Source organism: Zalophus californianus, chromosome 11 (genome assembly GCF_009762305.2).
Source record: "Zalophus californianus isolate mZalCal1 chromosome 11, mZalCal1.pri.v2, whole genome shotgun sequence".
Taxonomy (NCBI): domain Eukaryota; kingdom Metazoa; phylum Chordata; class Mammalia; order Carnivora; family Otariidae; genus Zalophus; species Zalophus californianus.
Genome location: NC_045605.1, coordinates 99,193,651 through 99,214,022, shown reverse-complemented (window position 1 = coordinate 99,214,022; position 20,372 = coordinate 99,193,651). Strand labels below are relative to the sequence as shown.

General features: G+C 39.0%; 2 protein-coding genes across 2 annotated transcripts; one reads left to right on the top strand and one right to left on the bottom strand.

The window, feature by feature from the left end:
* Positions 1–12,099: 12,099 nt before the first annotated feature.
* LOC113913568 (olfactory receptor 5W2-like) lies at positions 12,100–13,030 on the top strand. Its single transcript, XM_027577868.2, is given in 2 exon segments — positions 12,100–12,143; positions 12,145–13,030. Coding segments are annotated over 2 exon segments (930 nt in total).
* A 4,810-nt stretch (positions 13,031–17,840) lies between these two features.
* On the bottom strand, positions 17,841–18,773 carry LOC113915406 (olfactory receptor 5I1-like). The gene has a single exon (XM_027581315.1). It carries the CDS (start codon positions 18,771–18,773, stop codon positions 17,841–17,843), a length of 933 nt encoding a protein of 310 aa, XP_027437116.1.
* Positions 18,774–20,372: the final 1,599 nt, after the last annotated feature.

Sequence of the window (20,372 nt, the reverse complement as noted above, 5' to 3'; positions counted from 1 at the left end):
CTCAGGGCCAGAAAACTACTATCCGAAGGAAGGTTTTTTTTGTTGTTGTTGTTGGTTTGTTTTTGAGAGAGAGAGAGAGCACGCGAGAGAGGTGGGAGGCAGAGGGAGAGGGAGAGAAAGAATCTTAAGAAGGCTCCATGCCCAGCACAGGGCTCTAAGCGGGGCTTGATCTTACGACCCCAAGACCATGACCTGAGCCAAAATCAAGAGTCCAATGTTCAGCTGACTGAGCCACCCAGGTGCCCCTGAATGAAGGAGCTTAAAAGTAGACATTTCTTATGTAGTGATATATTTAGGGGCACCAGTGACACCAAGGGAGTTCTTTAGTTAAAGACTTTTTCCCAATTGCCTGTCTCTGACTTCTTAAATTTGACCTTTAGTCTTTCCTCTCATAATTAAAGAAAGCCACTCTCTACTAACAAACAAATTCCTTAGGGAAGAGTCAGAGGTGGGCGGAGCAAGATGGCGCAGTGGTAGGAGACCTGGATATCCTCTGGTCTCAGGAATTCAGCTGGATAGGGATCAAGCCATTCTAAACACCTACGAACTCAACAGGAGATCGAAGAGAAGAATAGCAACAACTCTCTGAACAGAAATGCAACCACTTTCTGGAAGGTAGGACGTGCGGAGAAGTGAATCCGAGGCGATATTCGGGAGGATAGACGGCGGGGGAGGGGGCCTCCGTCGGCCGCTTCTGGCAAGTGATAGAGCCGCGGAGCACAAAATCGGAACTTTTAGAAGTCGGCTCTGCGGAGGGGTGTCACTCCAGTGGCTAAGCAGGGGTGGAACCCTCACGGGACAGAGTGGTCTCAGGACCCTCGGGGTCACACAAAGACCGGGGGTGCCTGAGTGCGGCAGAGCTCCCAGGTATCGGAGCGGGGAAGCTGGCTGCAGAGACGGAGCCGAGGCTGGGGCTCTCAGCTCGGGGTGGCCATAAACTGTGATCCGCGGCCCAGTCGGGCCACTGCTCCTCCAGCAGGGACCCAACAAGCGGCAGATCCGGGGAGACTCCCCTTCCTCCCCCGGGAGGAGTGGCGCGGGAGCGCACCGCAGGGATCTGCTGGTTTTGAAGACTCCACACGGGGTCGGGTGCCAGACATAGAAACGCTCGGTCACAGGCCGGGTGAGCGCGGAGAGCGGCCGGAGACCGGGGACAAGGGAGTGACTGCTTTTCTCTGGGGGCGCACTGAGGAGCGGGGCCCGAGTTCTCAGCTCCTCCGGGTGGAGATTGGGAGGCCACCATTTTCACCCTGGTCCTCCAAAGCTGTACCGAGAACTTGCAGGGAACAAAAGCTCCTGAGAGCAAACCCGAGCAGCTTGCTGAGCCCGGACTCACAAGGGCGGGGCAATTCCGCCTCCGGCAAAGACATTTGGGAACCACGGCAACAGGCCCTTCCCCCAGAAGATCAGCATGAACAGCCAGCAAGCCAAGACCAAGTTTACCGATCAAGGAGAACGGGAGAACTCCAGCGCTAGGGGAATACTGCACATAGAATTTATGGCTTTTTTACCATGATTCATTAGTCTTTCAAAGTTAATTTTTTTAACTGTTTTTTTTTTTTTGAATTTTTCTTTCTCCCTTTTTCAACCAACATCTTATCATCCCTTTTTTAAAAAAAACATTTTTTATTTTTCATTTTTAGAGTCATATTTTATCCCTTCATAGTAGTTACCCTTATTTTTGGCATATATATATAAGTTGTTCTCTCTTTAAAATTTTGAGATACAGTTTCTTCTAACAGATCAAAATATACCCTAAATCACTAGTGTCTGACTTTGTTCTAGTCTCCTGCCTGATCACATTCTCTCCCTTTTTTTTCCTTTTTTTTTAAATCTTCTTTCTTTTTTCAAACAACTTCTTATCTTATCAATTCCTTTTAAAAAATCTTTTATAATTTTCATCTTTACAGTCATCTTGCATCTCTTCATTGTATCAACCCTAATTTTGTACATACATAAGTCTTTCTTCCTTTAAAATTTTAGGAGGAACTTTTTTCTTAAGACCAAAATACGCGCAAAATCTAGTGTGTGGTACTGATCTATGCACTAGCCTGATCATATTTGATCATATTCTGTTTTTTTTTTTGTATTGCTCTGTTTCTGTTTTTATCTTTTTCTTTTTTCTCTCTCTCTCTTTCTTCTTTCTTTCTTTCCCTTTCTTTTCCCCTGGTTTCAGGTCTTTTCTGATTTGTATAGAGTATATTTGCTGGGGTCATTGTTAACCTGTTAGCATTTTGTTCTCTCATCCATCTATTATCCTCTGGACAAAATGACAAGATGAAAAAAATCACCTCAGCAAAAAGAACAAGAGGTACTACCGTCAGCCAGGGACCTACTCAATACGGACATTAGTACGATGTCGGACCTAGTGTTCAGAATCATGACTTTAAAGATACTAGCTGGGCTTCAAAAAAGCGTGGAAGTTATTAGAGAAACCCTTTCTGGAGAAATAAAAGAACTAAAATCTAACCAAGTAGAAATCAAAAAGGCTATTAATGAGGTGCAATCAAAAATGGGGGCACTAACTGCTAGGATAAATGAGGCAGAAGAGGGAATCAGCAATATAGAAGACCAAATGATGGAAAATAAAGAGGCTGAGAAAAAGAGAGAGAAACAACTACAGGATCACGAGGGCAGAATTCGAGACATAAGTGATACGATAAGACGAAACAACATTAGAATAATTGGGATCCCAGAAGAAGAAGAAAGAGAGAGAGGGGCAGAAGGTATATTGGAGCAAATAATAGCAGAGAACTTCCCTAATGTGAGGAAGGAAACAGGCATCAAAATCCAGGAAGCACAGGGAAACCCTCTCAAAATCAATAAAAATAGGTCAACACCCCGACATCTAATAGTAAAACTTACGAGTCACAGAGACAAAGCGAAAATCCTGAAAGCAGCTGGGGAGAAGAGATATGTAACCTACAATGGTAGAAATATTAGATTGGCAACAGACCTATCCACAGAGACCTGGCAGGCCAGAAAGGACTGGCATGATATCTTGAGAGCACTAAACGAGAAATATATGCAGCCAAGAATACTATATCCAGCTAGGCTCTCATTGAAAATAGAAGGAGAGATAAAATCTTCGAGGACAAACAAAAACTAAAGGAATTCGCAAACACGAAACCAGCCCTCCAAGAAATATTGAAAGGGGTCCTCTAAGCAAAGAGAGAGCCTAAAAGCAGCAAAGATCAGAAAGGAACACAGACAACATACAGTAACAGTCACCTTACAGGCAATACAATGGCACTAAATTCATACCTTTCAATAGTTACCCTGAATGTAAATGGGCTACATGCCCCAATCAAAAGACACAGGCTATCAGATTGGATTAAAAAATAAGACCCATCCATATGTTGTCTGCAAGAGACTCATTTTAGAACCAAAGACAGCCCCAGATTGAAAGTGAGGGGGTGGAAAACCATTTACCATGCTAATGGACCCCAAAAGAAAGCTGGGGTGGCAATCCTTATATCAGACAAATTAGATTTTAAAACAAAGACTGTAATAAGAGATGAAGAAGGACACTATATCCTACTTAAAGGGTCTATCCAACAAGATCTAACAATTGTAAATATTTATGCCTGTAACATGGGATCAGCGAATTATATAAGGCAATTAATAACAAAAGCAAAGAAACACATTGACAACAATAGAATAATAGTGGGGGACTTTAACACCCCCCTGACTGAAATGGACAGATCATCTAAGCAAAAGATCAACAAGGAAATAGACTTTAAATGACACACTGGACCAAATGGACTTCACAGACATATTCAGACCATTCCATCCCAAAGCAACGGAATACACATTCTTCTCTAGTGTCCATGGAACATTCTCCAGAATTGATCACATCATTGGTCAGAAATCAGGTCTCAACCGGTACCAAAAGATTGGGATTATTCCCTGCATATTTTCAGACCACAATGCTTTGAAACTAGAACTCAATCACAAGACGAAAGTCGGAAAGAACTCAAATACATGGAGGCTAAAGAGCATCCCACTAAAGAATGAATGGGTCAACCAGGAAAATAAAGAAGAATTTTAAAAATTCATGGAAACCAATGAAAATGAAAACACAACTGTTCAAAATCTTTGGGATACAGCAAAGGCAGTCCTGAGAGGAAAGTATATAGCAATACAAGCCTTTCTCAAGAAACAAGAAAGGTCTCAAATACACAACCTAACCCTACACCTAAAGGAGCTGGAGAAAGAACAGCAAAGAAAGCCTAAACCCCACAGGAGAAGAGAAATAATAAAGATCAGAGCAGAAATCAATGAAGTAGAAACCAAAAGAACAGTAGAACAGATCAACGAAACTAGGAGGTGGTTTTTTGAAAGAATTAACAAGATGGATAACCCCCTGGCTAGACTTATCAAAAAGAAAAGAGAAATGACCCAAATCAACAAAATCATGAATGAAAGAGGAGAGATCACAACCAACACCAAAGACATACAAACAATTATAAGAACATATGATGAGCAACTCTATGCCAGCAAATTAGATAACCTGGAAGAAATGGGTGCATTCCTAGAGATGTATCAACTACCAAAATTGAACCAGGAAGAAATAGAAAAACTGAACAGACCTATACCCACTAAGGAAATTGAAGCAGTCCTCAAAAATCTCCCAAGAAACAAAGCCCAGGGCCAGATGGCCTCCCAGGAGAATTCTATCAGACATTTCAAGAAGAATTAATACCTATTCTCCTGAAACTGTTCCAAGAAATAGAAATGGAAGGAAAACTTCCAAACTCGTTTTATGAGGCCACCCTTACCTTGATCCCCAAACCAGACAAAGACCCCATCAAAAAAGAGAATTACAGACCAATATCCTTGATGAACATGGATGCAAAAATTCTCACCAAAATACTAGCCAATAGGATCCAACAGTACATTAAAAGGATTATTCACCACGACCAAGTGGGATTTATCCCTTGGCTGCAAGGTTGGTTCAACATCCGCAAATCAATCAATGTGATACAATACATTAACAAAGAAAGAACAAGAATCATATGATCCTCTCAATAAATGCAGAAAAAGCATTTGACAAAGTACAGCATCCTTTCTTGATCAAAACTCTTCAGAGTATAGAGATAGAGGGTACATACCTCAATATCATAAAAGTCATCTATGAAAAACCTACAGCGAATATCATTCTCAATGGGGAAAAGCTGAGAGCTTTTCCCCTAAGGTCAGGAACGCGGCAGGGATGTCCACTCTCACCACTGCGATTCAACATAGTATTAGAAGTCCTAGCCACAGCAATCAGACAACAAAAAGAAATCAAAGGCATCCAAATCGGCAAAGAGGAAGTCAAACTCTCACTCTTTGCAGAAGATATGATAATGTATGTGGAAAACCCAAAAGACTCCACCCCAAAACTGCTAGAACTCATACAGGAATTCAGTAAAGTAGCAGGATATAAAATCAGTGCACAGAGATCAGTGGCATTCCTATACACCAACAACAAGACAGAAGAGAGACAAATCAAGGAGTCGATCCCATTTACAATTGCACCCAAAACCATAAGATACCTAGGAATAAATTTAACCAAAGAGGCAAAGGATCTGTACTCAGAAAACTATAAAATACTCATGAAAGAAATTGAAGAAGGCACAAAGAAATGGAAAAACGTTCCATGCTCATGGATTGGAAGAACAAACATTGTGAAGATGGCAATGCTACCTAGAGCCATCTACACATTCAATGCAATCCCGATCAAAATACCATCCACTTTTTTCAAAGAAATGGAACAAATAATCGTAAAATTTGTGTGGAACCAGGTAAGACCCCGAATAGTCAGAGGAATATTGAAAAAGAAAAGCAAAGCTGGCGGCTTCACAACTCTGGACTTCCAGCTCTATTACAAAGCTGTCATCATCAAGACAGTATGGTACTGGCACAAAAAAGGACACATAGATCAATGGAACAGAATAGAGCCCAGAAATGGACCCTCAACTCTATGGTCAACTCATCTTTGACAAAGCAGGAAAGAATGTCCAATGGAAAAAAGACAGTCTCTTCAACAAATGGTGTTGGGAAAATTGGACAGCCACATGCAGAAGAATGCAACTGGACCATTTCCGTACACCACACACAAATATAGACTCCAAATGGTTGAAAGACCTAAACGTGAGACAGGAGTCCATCAAAGTCCTAAAGGAGAACACAGGTAGCAACCTCTTCGACCTCAGCCGCAGCACCTTCTTCCTAGAAACATCGCCAAAGGTAAGGGAAGCAAGGGCAAAAATGAACTATTGGGATTTCATCAAGATAAAAAGCTTTTGCACAGCAAAAGAAACAGTCCACAAAACCAAAAGACAACGGACAGAATGGGAGAAGATATTTGCAAATGACATATCAGATAAAGGGCTAGTATCCAAAATCTATAAAGAACTTATCAAACTCAACACCCAAAGAACAAATAATCCAATCAGGAAATGGGCAGAAGATATGAACAGACATTTTTCCAAAGAAGAGATCCAAATGGCCAACAGACACATGAAAAAGTGCTCAACATCGCTCGGCATCAGGGAAATCCAAATCAAAACCTCAATGAAATACCACCTCACACCAGTCAGAATGGCTAAAATTAACAAGTTAGGAAACGACAGATGTTGGCGGGGATGCGGAGAAAGGGTAACCGTCCTACACTTTTGGTGGGAATGCAAGCTGGTGCAACCCCTCTGGAAAACAGTATGGAGGTCCCTTAAACAGTTGAAAATAGAGCTACCATATGATCCAGCAATTGCACTACTGGGTATTTACCCCAAAGATACAAATGTAGGGATCCGAAGGGGGTACGTGCACCCCAATGTTTATAGCAGCAATATCCACAATAGCCAAACTGTGGAAAGAGTCAAGATGTCCATCAACAGATGAATGGATAAAGAAGATGTGGTATATATACACAATGGAATATTATGCAGCCATCAAAAGGAAAGAGATCTTGCCATTTGCAAGGACGTGGATAGAACTGGAGGGTGTTATGCTGAGTGAAATAAGTCAATCAGAGAAAGACATGTATCATATGACCTCACTGATATGAGGAATTCTTAATCTCATGAAACAAACTGAGTGTTTTTGGAGTGGTGGGGGTTGGGAGGGATGGGGTGGCTGGGTGATAGACATTGGGTAGGTATGTGCTATGGTGAGCATTGTGAATTGTGCAAGACTGTTGAATCACAGATCAGTACCTCTGAAACAAATAATGCAACATATGTTAAGAAAAAAGAAAAAGAAGAAGATAGCAGGAGGGGAAGAATGAAGGGGAGTAAGTCGGAGGGGGAGATGAACCATGACAGACGATGGACTCTTAAAAACAAACTGAGGGTTCTAGAGGGGAGGGGGGTAGGGGGATGGGTTAGCCTGGTGATGGGTATTAAATAGGGCACATTCTGCGTGGAGCACTGGGTTTATGCACAAACAATGAATCATGGAACACTACATCAAAAACTAATGATGTAATGTATGGTGATTAACATAACAATAAAAAATTTAAAAAATTCCTTAGAGAATTAATTTAGATTTTCCAATTTTGTGCACTCTATTGCCAGACACACTCCAGATCTAAAGGGGACTAGGATTAGAGTATGTAGTCTGGAGGGGAGATCATGTTTATGAAGTTCAAGTCTGGCTCCCCTATGAACAGAGTGTAGCCTGAGTTTTGACTTTCCTGTAGACAGACAGACCTGCGGGAAAAATGAGTATGGAAAGGAATCAGAAGAAGGTGACGGAGGATGGCTGTCCCTCCTCCAAATATGCATAAGAGAGGTAGAGAACAGTAGGAAATCTCTGAGGTAACACAAATACATCATTTTCTTGAGTTCCTCTGATGGCAAGGTACTGACAATTATTTAGGAGCTTTGAGAGTTGTCTCAACAATATTTCCCAGAGGAGTACATTTGGTATTTGGTATTTTGATTATCACACAAAGAATAACAATACATTTAGGAAAATGCATTAACAATTGTCACCAAAATCACTTTTCCAAAAATTAAAAAATATATTCATCTCATTGACTTTTGCTTGAAGGGCAATCTAGTTTTATAGAAAATAAGGGGAAATTCTATAACAAAGACAAACAAGTGAAAAAAATAAGTGCAAAACCTATGTTTCTGTTGACTCCAGGTGAGGTTTCAGGAGAAATACTTGAAGCATTGGGCGCATAAACTGGTAGATGACTTTTGCATCCTACTTTTTTGTTGTTTGTTTACACAAATTTTGCACTTACAAGTTTGTGGCAATTAAATTACCTGCTTCAAAATCTAATATATGTGATGTTTTTACATTTTTTGTAACATTAATCAAGAGTAGACATTTATTTTTTATTTTTTTAAAGATTTTATTTATTTATTTGAGAGAGAATGAGAGATAGCACGAGAGAGAAGAGGGTCAGAGGGAGAAGCAGACTCCCTGCTGAGCAGGGAACCCGATGCGGGACTCGATCCCAGGACTCCAGGATCATGACCTGAGCCAAAGGCAGTCGCTTAACCAACTGAGCCACCCAGGCGCCCAAGAATAGACATTTAAAAAATACATAGGAACCTGTGCTTGTAGGTGCATAGCAATGATTCACAAACATGATAAACTATGACTCAGAAAACAGACAATACAGAGATTATTCCCCTTAGTTGCCAGGTTGCACAAGTTCAAGGAAATAAAATTTCTTTTCTATTCAATTCATGGAATTGTGCAAATGCAGGGGGCTTTCAAATCACTCTCCAACATTAATAATGTTCAAGTACCCAGCTAATTTAAGTAACCTGGGTTACTTCCCATGTGGCAACACTTCTGCCCTCCCTTATCCTTGGGATCTTACCTTGGTGGAGAAGTGGGATTAAACAGCCTCTCAGTTCTATTAGAAATCTGGGAAGTCTTTGGGAAATCTGAATTTTTGAATGTCACTTTAACACACACTATCACATTCTACCAGAGGGTTTAGAGTGCTAGTTTTTTAAGACAAAATTTGTTTACACTATATTTGTTTATACTATATTCAGGAACCTATTGTAAATAATTTCTGTAGATTCAATGAAACTTAGTATCAGTGAGACTCTAGAACTTTACTTATTACCTCTCAGTTTCAATTTCTCTAACACGTTATGGAGTGGTTAGAGACAAGTTAGGACATGTGATACATATGAAATACATCATAATATATACCTATAATTAGATAACAAAAACATCTGACTATGATAAAAAGACTAAAATTACCTTTATTTAAGGTCAATCTCTGTGCTCTTAAAAACCATTTATAGAATTTATTTTTAAAAAATATATGGGTATGGTGGCGCCTGGGTGGCTCAGTAGGTTAACCATCTGCCTTCGGCTCAGGTCATGATCCCAGCGTCCTGGGATCGAGCCCCACATCAGGCTGCCCACTCAGCTGGAGCCTCCTTCTCCTTCTCCCTCTGGCCCTCCCCATTGCTCCTGCAAGCACTCTCTCTCTCTCTCTCTCTTAAATAAAGAAAATCTTAAAAAATATATATATATATATGGACATGATAAATTATATTTGTATAATTTTACTCATATCAAAGTTTTTATGATATGTAGAGTTGTATATAAATCAAGTGGTCAGGGTGCCTGGGTGGCTCAGTCATTAAGCGTCTGCCTTCAGCTCAGATCATGATCCCAGGGTCCTGGGATCGAGCCCTGCATGCGCTCCCTGCTCAGTGGGAAGCCTGCTTCTCTTTCTCCCACGCTCCCTGCTTGTGTTTCCTCTCTCACTGTGTCTCTCCCTGTCAAATAAATAAATAAAATCTTAAAAAAATTTAAAAAATAAAATAAATCAAGTGGTCATTTAGCAGAGGATAGATAGAATGAATTAATGTACATTAATGCAATGGAATGCATGGCCTGTATTCATCATACTTATTTTTATATATAATGTTTATATCATGACATCACTTATTTTAAAAAAATTAAAAATTCAGTAGACAACAAAATATAGTTATCAATAGGCAATGTGATATCAATCAGTGGTTTTTTGCTGTTTCTACAAAAATCTTTACATGGTGAATGTGTTTAATGGGAAAGAGTTTGTGTATCTGTGTAAGTACCTGGGCATGAATGGGTGTGTATTTGTTTTGTAAATTATGAAATTATCGCAAAAATCAATTCTAGGAGAGTATAGGGATTGGAGAATTAGAAATAAGGGATGCTTGTTGAATGGGGTCATTTTGCTATTCCTAAAATAGGTATAATTTTGGGTGGTAAGGTAGAGAGAGACACAAGTTTTTTTAATGCCCTGTATTTCTTGTTCAATCACCATACCCCTATGAAATATCAGAAAATAAACCACCACAGTATAAGGTATCTTGCTTATGCCTGTGAGACTAAGTGTTGAGCACCCAGGGACCAGACTCAGAGATGACTATATAATCTAGGTCAATCAGGAGAAAATGTTGAAGCCTCCTGCAGAAAGAACTGCGTGGAGTGGAGGTCAGTAATTCTGGGACAGGTACTAACAATTTTTGCTGTTTTTCTGATTTTACTATAAATTTTTGTGTTTTTCTTATCCTTTCTTAACTGAAAACATGATATAAAACCAAAGAAGTGTATATGTTATGCAAACTTTCATTTCAATTTCTTTTATCAATCTACTTATTTAAAATAAATATACACATAGAAAGCAGGGAAAACAAACATTCATCCTTAGAATGAAATTTTTTATTGTTTTTCATGTATTACTTGTATTTTTATAAATTCTTTAAAAATGTATTAAGGAAACATTTTTTTTTTCAAGATGTGTCTACAGGGAGTGATATTTAAATGAGTTTAAGCCAAGGGTTTGGAGACCTGCACATTGATCACTAGATCATTATTCAGATTTTTTTTTTATCTCTTCTTCATCTAACTTCATCTTCACTTTTCCTAAATTCTCACAAACAGAGGAGGACTTGTATGAGATTACATACAATATAATTGATTTGGGTAAAAAAAAACAGTGGAACATAAAAATCAGTTGACCTCTCAACCACCATTTTTTTTAAAGCAAAAGTAGACAGATTTCAGAGATATTTAAAGGTAAAAGGGATAAAATAAAACAATATTAAAAAGTCTAGGGAAGTTGGGAAAGGTACAGCTCAAACTTTAATCTCTCTGAGGTGTAGGATTGTGGACATGAGTATTTTTAACATGCCTCTTACAGATCTGAACTATTGGTGAAAAGACCATGAAAATTCTAGTAAATTGGGGCAGAGAGACTCACACAGTAAACCACCCTCCCTCGTTTGCTGCTCTGTCACCTGCTACCAGAATCTCTATGATTAGAGCCCAAATGTTCTTCATAATCTCCGTTGAGCAACAACAACTGTCAGTAGGGAGCATGGTTAGCCCTGGCATTTTCCTGTCTGTCCAATTTAGAGTATTGCTCATGGATACCATCCACCGTGTTCTTCAGCAACCACACCCTCCCTGCTCCAGTGGGTCCTGAATCTCAGACTGGCTCTATCCCTTGTTTATTGAGACTGGATAGGGCATGGGGTGACTGCCTGGGGAAGTAGAAGCATGTCGTATAAAGGAATTTTTCATATGGCCCACTATTTCGGATTTTGGGGGGAAACAAAGGGATATATTCATTACTTGTGCCTAGGAAGAGGGGAAAAGATGGTGGCATTACTTGTGCCTCTCAGTTAGGCTTCTCTGTTACAGAATATAACAATATTTGTACTAGATGTAAAAAACAAACTACCTTGCTGAACACATGGCTATCTGGCCAAATAATTGTAAGAACTATTGCCTCAAACAATGAGGAGATTAATTTCCTTATAGAAGAAACAATTAGCAAAACTTATCATAAATACAACATATGTTGGTATGCAAATAGCATACTTTAATTTGAATGAAAGTGTGCTACAAATTCTGTACAGTGCTGTACAAATGTAGGTAATATAATTATCAAATCATTTATATTGATTTATATATATTTCCAGGACAGTCTGCTTCACCTAATAGTCCTGACATTGCTTGTCTCTCTTCCTAAATATAGAAAAATAGGACCCACAGTTTACCTGCTAAAATGGTAAGATGATGCTAATCCTGGCTCTGTTTCCTTCTCTCACAAGCAGGGATTCCCAGATCTGAGTGATGGCTGTGGAGAACTGTACTGTGATTTCTGACTTCATACTCCTAGGACAGGAAAGATGTACAGCAGGGACTCTTTGTGCTCTTTTTGCTAGTTTATGGCATAACCGTGATTGCCAATCTAGGGATGATCCTTCTGATCAAGCTGGACTCCAGGCTCCACACGCCCATGTATTATTTCCTGAGCAATCTGTCTTTCTGTGATGTCTGCTACTCCTTCACTGTCTCTCCCAAGATGCTGGCTGACTTCTTGTCTGAACAAAAGAGGATTCCATATAATTTATGTGCAATTCAGATGTATTTTTTCGGGGTCTTTGCAGATGTGAAATGTCTCATGTTAGCTGTCATGGCTTATGACAGGTATGTAGCCATTTGTAACCCACTTCTTTATACAGTCGTCATGTCCAGGAATATCTGCACCCAGCTCGTGTCCCTTGCCTACTTTGTGGGCTTAGTAAATTCGGCAATCCACATCTGCTGCACATTTCGATTGTCATTCTGCAATTCCAATATCATCAATCACTTTTTCTGTGACATCCCACCCTTGCTAGCCCTCTCATCTTCAGATACATCCATCAGTGAGATAGTGATGTTCACTCTCATTGGTTGTGTGGTGGGGTGCAGCATCATCACCGTCCTCCTCTCCTACAGCTACATCATAACTACCATCCTTAGAATGAACGCAGCTGAGGGGAGACGCAAAGCCTTCTCTACATGTGCCTCCCACTTAACTGCAGTGGCTGTATTTCATGGCACACTCCTGTTCATGTATTTCCGACCCAGCTCCAGTTACTCTATGGACACAGACAAAATGTCCTCTGTCTTCTACACAGTGGTCATTCCTATGTTAAACCCACTCATCTACAGCTTAAGGAATAAGGATGTGAAAGGTGCCTTGAAAAAAGCAATCAGCACTAAATTATGTTCTGGGTGAAGCTGTATTTTTCACCCAATGGTATTTATTCAAAGATTCTTGTAAATTGAAGCTGAGGTCCTTTGACATACATTCCTATAGTCTCACCAACACAACTTTCTAGATGTTTCCTATTATTTATCATTATACTAAATTGAGTGTGGGAAGAGCCATTATTGATCTTGGTCTTCTGTTCAAACAAAGGAAGAGTAATACTAGGTTCAATTGCTGGTTTGCAAAAAGGATCTTTTCATACTTGGCTTCTCTGTTCAAAGTTCCACGAATGCAATGCCCTTTCCAGTATTGTTCACTAATATTTCTACTTTATTATTTACAAAGCTCAGGTCCAAATGTCATTTAAAACATTTGTTAAATAAATGCATGAGTGTCCCTTGCAAAACTGACGCAAAGGAGCCTTTGCAAATTCACACACACACACACACACACACTCATGCACTCACACAAACACTCACACATACACAAACACAGAATCACTCACACAGAAACTTGCTTTTTAAATATTATTCTAGTATGTTCATCTTAGATTAAGTCTTCCTTTACATCTTTTCTTTTGGCCTAGGCTGAAATAACCATCAGGGACAGGGAGGGATCATTTGCAGTAAAAATCTTCATGGACCATGTATTCCTCATCATTCTGGCCCAGTTATATCAGCAGACATCCTCAGGATCAGTTGTTCTAGATTTATACTCCATCTCAGAGTGCACATCAGCCTGTGGATTTCCCTTCTTGCCCTCACTCTGGAGAACAGATATGGTGCTGTTGACAACTGTATAGAAGCTGCACAAAGGAAAGTTGAAGATAAAGGACCCGCACCTTGTCCAAAGGCCACTGGAAAGACAACTCAGTCTCCTTGATGTGTTCATAGCATTACACTAATAATATTTTTTAAATCCCTAATTGATACAGTTTAAGTTGAAAGGAAGATTTATTTTGTTTCCTGAGATTAAGAATTCCTCATATCAGTGAGATCATATGATACATGTCTTTCTCTGAATGACTTATTTTGCTCAGCATAATACTGAGGGTTGCTGGAGTGGTGGGGGTTGGGAGGGAGGGGTGGCTGGGTGGTAGACATTGGGGAGGGTATGTGCTATGGTGAGCGCTGTGAATTGTGTAAGACTGATGAATCACAGACCTGTACCTCTGAAACAAATAATACATTATATGTTTAAAAAAAAAGAAGATGATAGTAGGAAGGGAAAAATTAAGGGGGCGGAATCGGAGGGGGAGATGAACCATGAGAGACTATGGACTCTGAGAAACAAACTGAGGGTTCTAGAGGGGAGTGGGGTGGGGGGGATGGGTTAGCCTGGTGATGGGTATTAAAGAGGGCACGTACTGAATGGAGCACTGGGTGTTATACGCAAACAATGAATCATGGAACACTACCTCACAAACTAATGATGTAATGTATGGTGATTAACATAGCATAATAAAATTTAAAAAAAGAAAGGAGGATTTATTAACTTAATATGTTCAATAAAAAAGAACAAAGTAATATTTACATAGAACTCTATTTGTAATAATTGGATCTCTGTGCATCTGTGAAATGAACACAATTTTAATAATGGCCATTGCTGAGTAGCTGGATGTTAAGTAATCTTGTATCTTTCCCATAAACTTAATTAATTGCATGTGTTGTTTGCACTGTCATCACTAAGAATTAATCCATTTATGAAAAACATAACAAGAGGTTTTTGAGAGTATTCTTTTTATTTTAGGTCACTGTCAAGAAGGGAACATAAGGGCATTTTTTTTCTGTTTCCAGGAGGAGAGAGCAATGGTGGTAAAAGGTTTTTCATTTAAATCTTCCAGATTTTTATGTTTTCCTTTAGTGTATAAAATGGGCTAAGTGTACCTCAATATATCATAAGAATTAAATAACACATTTAAAAGATGCAATTTTCAGCAAGTTGTTAGTCTTTCATTATTGATTGAAGAGTTTTAAGACAAATCAAATATTTCATTATTGAGTATTTTACTTTACAATCTCAAATAATTTATTTGTTGTTCATAGAATATATCATTTTTCAACACCTCTCCATCACTGTCCAAATCCCTTCCCATCACAATGTACTTTATTGAAATTGTATTAAATATATTCCTATCTGTAAAGATTAAGCCTATTCACGTTATACAAAATTGGATTCACTACTCAGCTTTTATATAGGTGTAAAAATAATAGGTATTTATTTTTTTCTTCTTTATCTTTTCTTTTAAAGATTTTAATTTAATAGCCTTTACACATGATCAGGAAACCAGGATTTTTGTTTTTGGTTTTGTTTATGCTTTATTTTCATTTTAAAAAAATGGTAAAGATGAGAGAGGGTTTAAGATAAGAACTGGAATTCAGAAGAAGACAGACCTGGTTCACATCTATATACTATCATTTACTTGTTAGCTGTGTGACTGTAGATTACTAGTCTTGTTAACACTCAGTGTCCTCATCTCTTTAACATAGCTTTAATATATATATACATATATATATATTATAAAGACATAGGTATTTTTATAATCAGGTATATATCTATTTTCCTGAGGATGATAATGGAGTTTCTAAGATCATTCAGAGCCACCTAACTCTCTCTCAGGAACTAAACTCTGGAGCTGAAAGAGAACATGGCATCATTCATGGCATCCTGTCATGAAATGGTGTCTCCAGGATCCATCCTTATCCACTTTAGAGCCTGCTTCCCCAGTCATTCTGATTCTAGGTGTACCTCGTAGCCTCAGGTCCTCTTTGGAGCTCTCTGCCCAGCCACCTTGGGACTTGTTTTTCCTGATGCTTCCTTTACTCCTGGTTGGAGCTGAGCAAAAATTTCTTCTCGGCCACCCCTGCTGGCCACACCATTCCCAAGTCCAAGCCAGATGTCTGAAACAGTAGTTCTGATCTTAGTTTCAGACCTCACATTGCCAAGAAATGAGTTTAGATAATTAATCCCAGAGTACCTCATTTTATGTTATCCTGTGTGACCCTATCCCAAGGGCCACAGCTGAAATAAGATGTTGCTGGAGGAGGTCATGGAGAGGATATGATCACTGGTTGACCTGTGAGCTGGACCCAAGGAATCAGAGGATCCTCCCCCCTCCCCTGTCCTTGGAATGTACATTCTGCCCACCAGTCCCACAGTTTGAACTGTTCCAAAGACATAGCCTTGAGAGATCAATGTGGTGTTGAGACCACCTGGATGGTATACATGACTGAACCCAGTTAAGGCCTCTGTATAAACTTTTAAGATTCTGGAGGGCAGAAGTGGAGATCTGCTCATTGTGTGGCTGCCGAAGTTCATTACACCTGCCACCTACCAATCTGGAGTGGTCTGCCTCTTTCTTCCATCTCTTCCTACCCTCTGTGGGGTTTCTGAACCAACATACGCTTAACAACAAAAGAACAAATATCCGTCTGTTGTGATGAATCCATACACTGTAGTAGACATTTTCTGCTCAGTATTTAGGATGAAATACTTGTTTCTCATTGGCATCAAGCTGCCATTCCACTCTTCCTTATTGACAGCCCACATTGACCAGAGCCCTAACTCACCACTGAGCTGTATGGACAAAAACCTATTTTTAAAGATAGTTTCCACTACAGGGAATAGAACTATGATTTTGGTTTATAACCCAGCCTGCATTTTCACTGTCAGATGGCTTTTTTGTCTAATTTACCTTCTCCCACTATTCAACCTCACCCTTGGTTTAATGCTTTCCTTTGGCTTTTTGCCACACGTTGTCTATGGGTCATGTTCCAGTAACCCACCTAACTGTGATCCCACCATTTGTTGGCTTCTGATTCCATCTCTTGCTGTCAGAGGATAGCTTCTCCCAGAAAGTTCAGCTGTTTGCTTACCAGTCAAGAGATTTCAGACTGAACTTATTCTTGGGGAAATAGTTTATGAGCCAGACTTTAATTTTGGTGATATTTGTAAATTGTTTTTTAATAAGTCACCATACTTGACAATATTTTGCAATAGTCACATGTGTATATAGTACCCTTCTAGAGAAGGAAACAAAAAAAAAAACTGCAAGAGAAACAGTTATAGGTATATAATCTAAATTAAAAACAATCAATAGCAAATATACTCATGTTTATTTCATAAAAATTTACTCAGGATCTACACTGGAGAAAATACTGTGATAAAGAGGCAAGGCATCAAATAAGGGACAATAATTAATGATCAGTCTAGTAGAGGGATACAAACAACTACAAGATTAGATAGAAAATTCTAAGAGTTTTTAAAAGACGCACACTTAAGATTCTAGTGTGGCTTAGGATGTGACTTACCATCTATAATTGAAGGGGGTATCAAAAAAATCATATAGGAGTTAAAATTTGAGGAAGTTTTTTTAGAGAGAGTATAATTAGGCAAGTAAGCTACAATGCACACATATTTACATGGAAATAAAATTAATTGAGAAACGGTCTCAGTAAATTGCATTTATTTTCTTTCACAAAAAGAGTTTTGTGATATTTTAATGGCTTATCCAATATTGAAAATAATTGTAGTAAAATTTAGGATGGGAGAGAAAAGGGGTAAGAATATGGAATATAGGACATTATGCAAAGGGTAAATCTACTCCTGAAATATATATTAAAAATGTCAACTTTAAAATAATAAAGAGATAGACATAATATAAGTAATGTGACAGGACCTGGTTCTTATGTTAGGCTTGGGCCCTAATCTGTAGTTGAGACATCATTACCCATGGATTTGGGGAACGTCCATATTAAACTGACTTTCTCAATAATTAGAACCAAAGGTCAAAGAACAGACACTGTTGGAAAGTTGTCAGGCTCAGTTTCATTCTTCCTTAAGAAAACAATTTTGGACTGATCATTTTCCTAAAGGCATTTTTGACATCTTTGTTCCTTAGACTGTAAATTAGGGGATTCAACATAGGTATAATCAATGTGTAGAACACAGAGGTTACTTTGTCAGTATCCAGTGAATGACCAGTGCTGGGGCACAAATAAATAAAAATGAGGGTACCATGGTAGATTGTGACTACGGTCAGATGGGAGGCACAAGTGGAAAACCCTTTTCTTCTTCCTTCAGCAGAACTTGTTTTAAGAATAGCTGCTATGATGCAGACATAAGAGAGAAGGACTGTTAGAAGACAGATAGCTTCCACCAAACCAGCGAAGACTACCAGAATAATGTTATGCATGTAAGTATCAGTGCAAGACAAAGAGAAAAGCGGGGAGATATCACAGAAGAAATGGTTAATCTCTTTGGAGCAGAAAGACAGATGGAAGGTATTAGCAGTGTGAATAACTGAGCTCATGGTACCTCCCAAAAATGCTCCAATGGCAAGCTGGCAGCAAACCCTTTTGGACATAATAACCTTATAAAGCAGTGGGTTGCAGATTGCTATGTATCGGTCATAAGCCATGGCAGCCAAGAGGAAAGATTCCGTGTCAACCAAAGAGCGGAAAGAATATAACTGTGCAGCACAGCCCTTGTAAGAAATGGTCTTTTTATCAGAAACCAAGTCCACAAGTAATTTGGGGGCAATGACAGAAGAGTAGCATACATCTATAAATGACAATATACAGAGGAAAAAGTACATTGGGGTGTGCAAGTGGGAACAGGTTGTGATTAATAACATCATCCCAAGGTTCCCCATGAGGGTAATGGAGTAGATAAAAAGAAACACAGCCAAAAGAATCCTCCAAAGCTCTGGATGGTCACTAAATCCCAAGAGAAAGAACTCTATCTTCACAGCGCGGTTCTCGAACTCCATTCTCTGCAGTGCCCCTGGACTTCTGAAGTTGTGGCACAGTAATAATGGCAATATTAATAACAACCTCAGTATTCACTAAAATATAAGAAATAAAGCAGTGAAAATAAATACAAGAGGAATTCTAAATCCACTTGGACATCCTGGTAACACCTAGGCACATCTACAGCTAGTGTATTATGCATTTCAAATTTTCAGATTTTCAAATTTTTAAAAGATTTTATTTATTTGAGAGAGAGAGACAGAGACTGTGAGAGAGAAAATGAGCGGCAGGAAGAGGCAAAGGGAGAGGGAAAAGCAGGCTCCCCATTGAGCAGGGAACCCAATGCAGGGCTCAGTCCTAGGACCCTGGGGATAATGACCTGAGCCAAAGGCAGATGCTCAACTGACTGAGTCACCCAGGAGCTCCAGATTTGCAGATTTTTATTAATTTGACAATATATCACTTCTATTACTTAAAGCTGTTGTTTTCCATATTTAGGGGCACCACCATCAAATCAGTTGTTGAAGCCCACTTTCTTCAATTTCCTCATCTTCCACCAATGTCAAGTAATAGTGGTTAACCACACGGTTATATAACAAACTGAAGAAATAGCCTCTGTCCCCATTTGTGTTGTTTTTATTTTCACAACAGACAGCATTGCTGTTCCAGGTGAAGCCCTGTATAGGTAGAGGAGCAGAAGTTCTATGTTTCTCACCTTGAGATGTGGCTTCACCTCTGAGGAACAAAAGAACTCCTAAGAGTTGTTTGAAATCCACTGATCAAAGAGAAAGAAGAAAGGTTCTACATTAGTTATAAAAGTCACTGAATCCCCGCTCTGTCGCTCAGAAGTTGTGAGACCTTGGTCAGGCCAATGAACCACGGAGTTTCAGTTCATCATCTATGGAAGTGATAGTACCTTTCCCGTCAAACTGTAAGTGTTAAATGAATGTCCTTCTACAGATTCAACCATCTCACCATCCATCTTGTTCCTTCGCAGTTCTAAAACTGGCAGCATAGAAATGCTGAGTCAATTTAGACATCTGTTTATTTTTCTGGAATTCAATCTATGGAATACCACTAGAGAAATCCTCATGCCCATAAATGTGTTAAATTCAATCCAGGCACTGAGAGGATGATATCCAGGAATGTTTCCATGCCCTCTGCAGTGAAAAATTGTAAAAGATGTTGGAAAAAACCTCACCTACCCAGTTCTTTACTTTTCTGCCTTTCATCATCCTTGCTCTAGTTTAGAAATCTGTTGGACAACCAATAGCAACACTAGTGGTACTTGCCTACAGACATGCACATTTTGTCCAGTGTAAAGACAATCGATTTCCCTCCCTCCTGTGGAAAAAGCCAGTTTCGTGGCTATTTGTGTATTTATTTGTGAATTCTTGATTTATAATTTTTTGCATTATCTTTTATAATAGTTGGAACAGTTGAATAAATGAATGAATGAATGAAGTAAAATCACTGACATGGTTTCATCTTATATTTGTATAAAAGTTAGATATATATATGTGTATATATGATTGAAAAAAATGTTCTTTACTATTGCGTATCACACACAACTATTTTCCTCCTTTAATCACTATTGTAAACCTTCATAATTCTTCTTA

Excerpts from the sequence above, each read along its gene's own strand:
- LOC113915406 (XM_027581315.1), bottom strand. The coding sequence starts at position 18,773 with ATGGAGTTCGAGAACCGCGCTGTGAAGATAGAGTTCTTTCTCTTGGGA.